A 5230-nucleotide genomic window follows, 5' to 3' on the forward strand; every position below is an offset into this window, starting at 1 on the left:
CTATAACTCCGGGCCTGGGCTCACTCATGAACACAAGCAGACATGTCACATGACCTTGGGCTGCACATCACAGAAGTAAAACCAGGAAGAAAACTTCAAAATGCTTCATGCGCTGGTGAGCAGCTTACGTTCAAATGGATGGCGGCCATTGATTTCTCTGTTCAGCCTCCAGTTATATAGATCCTCCTTGGACCAGACGCATCTGCCAGAGCATATAAAACATGAGCTGGCAGATTCGTCAGGTTCCCAGCATGCAGTGGGCTATTTAACGTTGATTTACTGATTTCTATGTTACGCGGCTGGTCTGTCAGAGCCAAACAGAGAGAATGCACTCTCACATTCAGGACATAACAGAGTCACATAGCCAAGATGTTATAGCTGCTTGACGAGCAGCGATGGCATTCATCCCTGCTTTCCAGTGAGGAGACTTTCTATGACAAAACCACCATCGTCTGTTTTATGCAACCGCTTGTGATTCACACTGCATCTTGTTGCCGACAGAAACATATTTGTCAGCTTGGGATATTTGTTCCAGTGAACCAACATGTGCTGATATTGCCGCGCGGGTGAAAACCTTGTATCTCCAAAACAGAAACTTCCATTTCCATTTTCCATCAGGAAAGACGAGAAATAGCCTCATTTTAAGTTTGAGAACCATGCGTTTTTTGGAGGGGGGTGGATTTGAAATGGTCAAAAACAACGTATACAATAAAATATAATACAATAATGATAATGGGAGGGAGAGAGAGAGAGAGAGAGAGAGAGAGAGAGAGAGGGAGAGAGCACCTGGCTAAAAATGTCCTTGTGCCATTCCACCTGCCCAAATGTCAAACGGAAGGGGGGGCGTTAAGTGAATGTATAGCTTCTACTGTAACATAACATGATACAGTAGTTGGGCAATAGGCCTAACACACACACACACACACACACACAAACACACACACACACACACACACACACACACACACACACACACACACACACACACACACACACATAGCTATATTTTGTTATAGATGCCCATGTTATTGTCATTGTTTTTAACTGGTTTCCAGGGCCCAAACTGTACACAAAATATAAATGTAAACTTTGTGCGTGCGTGCGTGTGTGTGTATGTGTGTACGTGTGTGTGATTGTTGTGATCAAAAATCAAAAATGCTTGATTTTGCCGTGTCTTTTCTCAGGAATTTTCCTGCTGTAAAATTACGGGAACTGACAAAAATTGCAAGTTGAGGACGCTGTTTTTCTGTTTTCAAATATTGCGGAGACTGGTTGAATTTGCATTAATTATTGCTATCGCAAAATTGCAATTCTTTGGAGGGACTGACAAGTCAGAAAAACACCAGGGCCCAGTTGCACAAAGCATCTTAGGTTAAGATTTCCCTTAGGGTCAGAGTTAAGGTGTCCATAAAATAGAATCGGCTGCACAAAACACCCTTAAACCTTCTCCATAAGGTCAAACATTTTAAGGAAAACATAAGCACAATATTCTATTTTATGGACACCTTAACTCTGACTCTAAGGGAAATCTTAACCTAAGGTGCTTTGGGCAACTGGGTACAGTATTGTAGGTCTCCACTCAGCCCCCCCCCCCCCCCCCCCCCTAAACTATATAGTTTGAGCAGTGGGCTATTTAACATTGGGTTACCGACTGCTTCCTCTTCTCTGTTACGCGGGTGGTCTGACAGAGCCAAACAGAGAGAATGCACTCTCACATTCAGGACATAACAGAGTCACATAGCCAAGATGTTATAGCTGCTTGATGAGCAGCGAAGGCATTCATCCCTGCTTTCCAGTGAGGAGGCTTTCTATGACAAAACCACCATCGTCTGCTTTCTGCAACCGCTTGTGATTCACACTGCATCTTGTCGCCGACAGAAACAGATTTGTCAGCTTGGATATTTGTTCCAGTGAACAGCAGCGCTTTGAGCCAAAACCTTGCATCTCCAAAACAGAACACTTGTCAGGAAAGACGAGAAATAGCCTTATTGTAAGCTTGAGATCCATGAATTATTTTAGGTTAACCAATGGGGTTTGAAATGGTCAAACAAATGTATTAAATATAAATATAACAGAAAATGACCTCCTGGACCCTCTGCAGTCCGGTTTCAAGGCCTCTCACTCTACTGAGACAGCTCTTCTTGCAGTCACAGAGGCCCTTCACACTGCTAAGGCCTCATCCCTCTCCTCTGTCCTTGTCCTCCTTGACCTGTCCGCTGCTTTCGATACAGTCAACCACCAAATCCTTCTTTCCACTCTGTCTGACCTCGGCATCTCAGGTTCTGCATGCTCCTGGTTTGCTTCCTATCTCTCGAACCGCTCATACCAGGTCTTATGGAGAGGGTCCCTCTCCAGATCCTGCCCTCTTACCACCGGTGTCCCCCAGGGCTCAGTCCTGGGCCCCTTACTTTTCCTTCTCTATATCAGATCTCTTGCCCATGTGATCTCATCTCATGGCTTTTCTTATCACTGCTATGCTGATGACACCCAGCTTTTCCTTTCCTTCCCCCCCTCCGACACCCAAATCGAGGCTCGCATCTCTGCATGCCTCAAAGACATTGGTGACTGGATGTCTGCCCACCACCTCAAGCTCAATCTTGGTAAAACAGAGCTACTCTTCCTCCCAGGGAAAGACTGCCCTCTCGCAGATCTCTCCATCTCCATTGACAATACCACTGTGCTTCCCTCCCAAACAGCTAAGAACCTTGGGGTGATCCTTGACAACCAGCTGTCTTGCTCGGCCAACATAGCTGCGACAGCACGCTCCTTTATGTTCTCCCTCTACAACATCCGCAAAATCCGTCCCTTTCTCACAAGGGAAGCGACTCAACTCCTGGTCCAGTCTCTTGTCATCTCTGGCCTGGACTACTGCAACGTGCTCCTGGCCGGCCTACCTGCCGCCGACATCCGACCGCTTCAGCTCATTCAGAACGCTGCAGACCGTCTGGTATTCAACCAACCCAAATTCTCTCATGTCACTCCCCTCTTCCGGGACCTTCACTGGCTTCCCATCTCGGCACGCATCAAATTCAAGATACTGGTACTGGCCTACAGGGCAGTACACCAGACAGCTCCTCTGTACCTGCAATCTATGGTCAGGTTCCAAACCTCTCACCGCTCCCTTCGCTCCTCCACTAGTGCAGGACGCCTCGCCCCTCCTTCACTACGGGGGCTAAAAAGTCGCTCATCCCGATCGCGACTCTTCTCGTCCCTGGCACCTCAATGGTGGAATGAGCTTCCACCTTCAGTCAGGACGGCTGAATCACTGCCGATCTTTCGGAAAAGACTAAAGACACACCTTTTCATGCTCCATCTGGGCCCTTCTTGAACTAACTTCTTTCTCTCTCTAAAATTTTTTTATTACTAACTTAACTTTACCACTATTCCTTCAGATATTGTAGTTGTCATAGACTGTGTTGCATAGTTGATTGCTATATTGCTGACAAAAATGTGTTATTGTAAGTCGCTTTGGATAAAAGCGTCTGCCAAATGACGTAATGTAATGTAATGTAATGTAATGTAATGTAATGTAAAATAAAAATAACTAAGGAATCGCCTTTTTCTTTCAGATCACCTCTGAAAATCATTCAGGACCGATGTCGTTAATGTGTGATTTTGAGTCCCCACTGTGATGTCACAATGTCTATGACATCACTGAAGATGTCACTGATGATGTCACAATGTCTGTGACGTCACTGATGATATCACGATGTGATAGGAAGGTGGGTGTGGTTGATTGTTTCGTGTGGGTCGGAATCCGCCATATTATAGATTTATGACATCACTGATCATGTCACAATGTATGACATCACTGATGATGTCAGAATGTTTGTGGGAAGCAGGGAAGGGATGGTGATGATGTCACAATTGGGGAGAAGCTGGAAAAGAACGATGTAGGGAAACAGTAGATGGATAAATCCAGGAGGCGGTAATGCAACATAAAGGATGCTGCCATAAAACACCACAGAAGAAGAAGAAGAATGATGTCACAATGGCTCTGAGAGTGGCCTAAAAAGACCGCATGGGTGGATCCCCCCCCCCCCCCACACACACACACACACACACACACGGAGACCGGCTTACTGGTGTGCGCTGTGTGGCCAAGTTTGAAAACTTTTGACCAATCAGACACAGAGCTAGAGCCATTTACAATCAGTGTATACATAGGAATAATAAGGATGACAAATATAATGTTCTCAGAGCTCTGTGTAGGCCTAACTAATCCTTCAATTGAAGCAGAACATAACAATGGTCAGAACTGGATTTACAAGGTTTTGACATTGGGCCTGGCCATGGTAAAGCTCCATGTGGCCCTGATGTGGAGAAGCAGACAGTGCCACTTGTGGTTCAGGTCAACCTCTCTCTCTCTCTCTCTCTCTCTCTCACTCACACACACACACACACACACAGCCCGTGCTTGCTTACCTGCACAGGATGGTGGGTAGCTGTTCTTTAACTCTCTCAGAGTCCCGTTCCAGGTGAAGTTACTGCGGCCGTAACCAAACATGGCTGCTGCTGTCTCTCACTACCTACCTGTTGGTCTACCTGTTTGACTATTTGTGGATCTACCTCCGTCTGTCTGTCTCTCTCTCTGCCTGTCTCGCTGTCTGTCTGTCTGTCTGTCTGTCTCTCTCTGCCTGTCTCACTGACCTAGCCAAAAGGATTAAATGGATTGACAGGCAATAAAAAAAATATAAATAAATCCCCTTCCCTCCCTCTCTCTCTCCCTCCCTTCACTTCTCTCCTCTCTGGGCGCAAGCGTGTGAGGGAGTCCTGAGTGGGTGTGCAACAGAGAGAGCGACAGAGAGAGAGAGAGAGAGGGGGGTTAGAGAGAGAGAGGGGGGGGTTAGAGAGAGATGGAGAGAGAGAGAGCGGGGTTAGAGAGAGAGGGAGAGAGAGAGAGGGGGGTTAGAGAGAGAGGGAGAGAGAGAGAGGGGGGTTAGAGAGAGAGAGGGGGGGTAGAGAGAGATGGAGAGAGAGAGATCTTCAACTCCTTTTATCCTATTTTTAAACATTTAAACTTTGTCACCTAGCCTATGTACATATTTGTTTGCAAGACCGAAATGTTTACATATCTCTGTATTATAACAGGCTAACATTATAGTTTATATTATTGTTATTATCGTTATTATTATAGTTTTGTGCTAACCTTTCGGTTATAATTGTGTTACTTTTTGTTTTGTTGCACTCTTGCTTTGGCAATGTAAACTTATGTTCTCCATGCCAATAA

General features: G+C 45.8%; 1 protein-coding gene across 1 annotated transcript in view; it reads right to left on the reverse strand.

The window, feature by feature from the left end:
• agbl1 (AGBL carboxypeptidase 1) overlaps positions 1 to 4507 on the reverse strand; it is a gene marked incomplete at its 5' end in the record, with an annotated part of 77848 nt that extends 73341 nt beyond the window's left edge. The window contains one exon of the mRNA XM_083654697.1: positions 4426 to 4507. Coding sequence (XP_083510823.1) covers positions 4426 to 4507 — 82 coding nt within the window. The remainder of the gene's footprint in view (positions 1 to 4425) is intronic.
• Between the last annotated feature and the right edge of the window lie 723 nt (positions 4508 to 5230).

This window comes from Poromitra crassiceps (assembly GCF_964638095.1).
Source record: "Poromitra crassiceps genome assembly, chromosome: 18".
NCBI lineage: Eukaryota > Metazoa > Chordata > Actinopteri > Beryciformes > Melamphaidae > Poromitra > Poromitra crassiceps.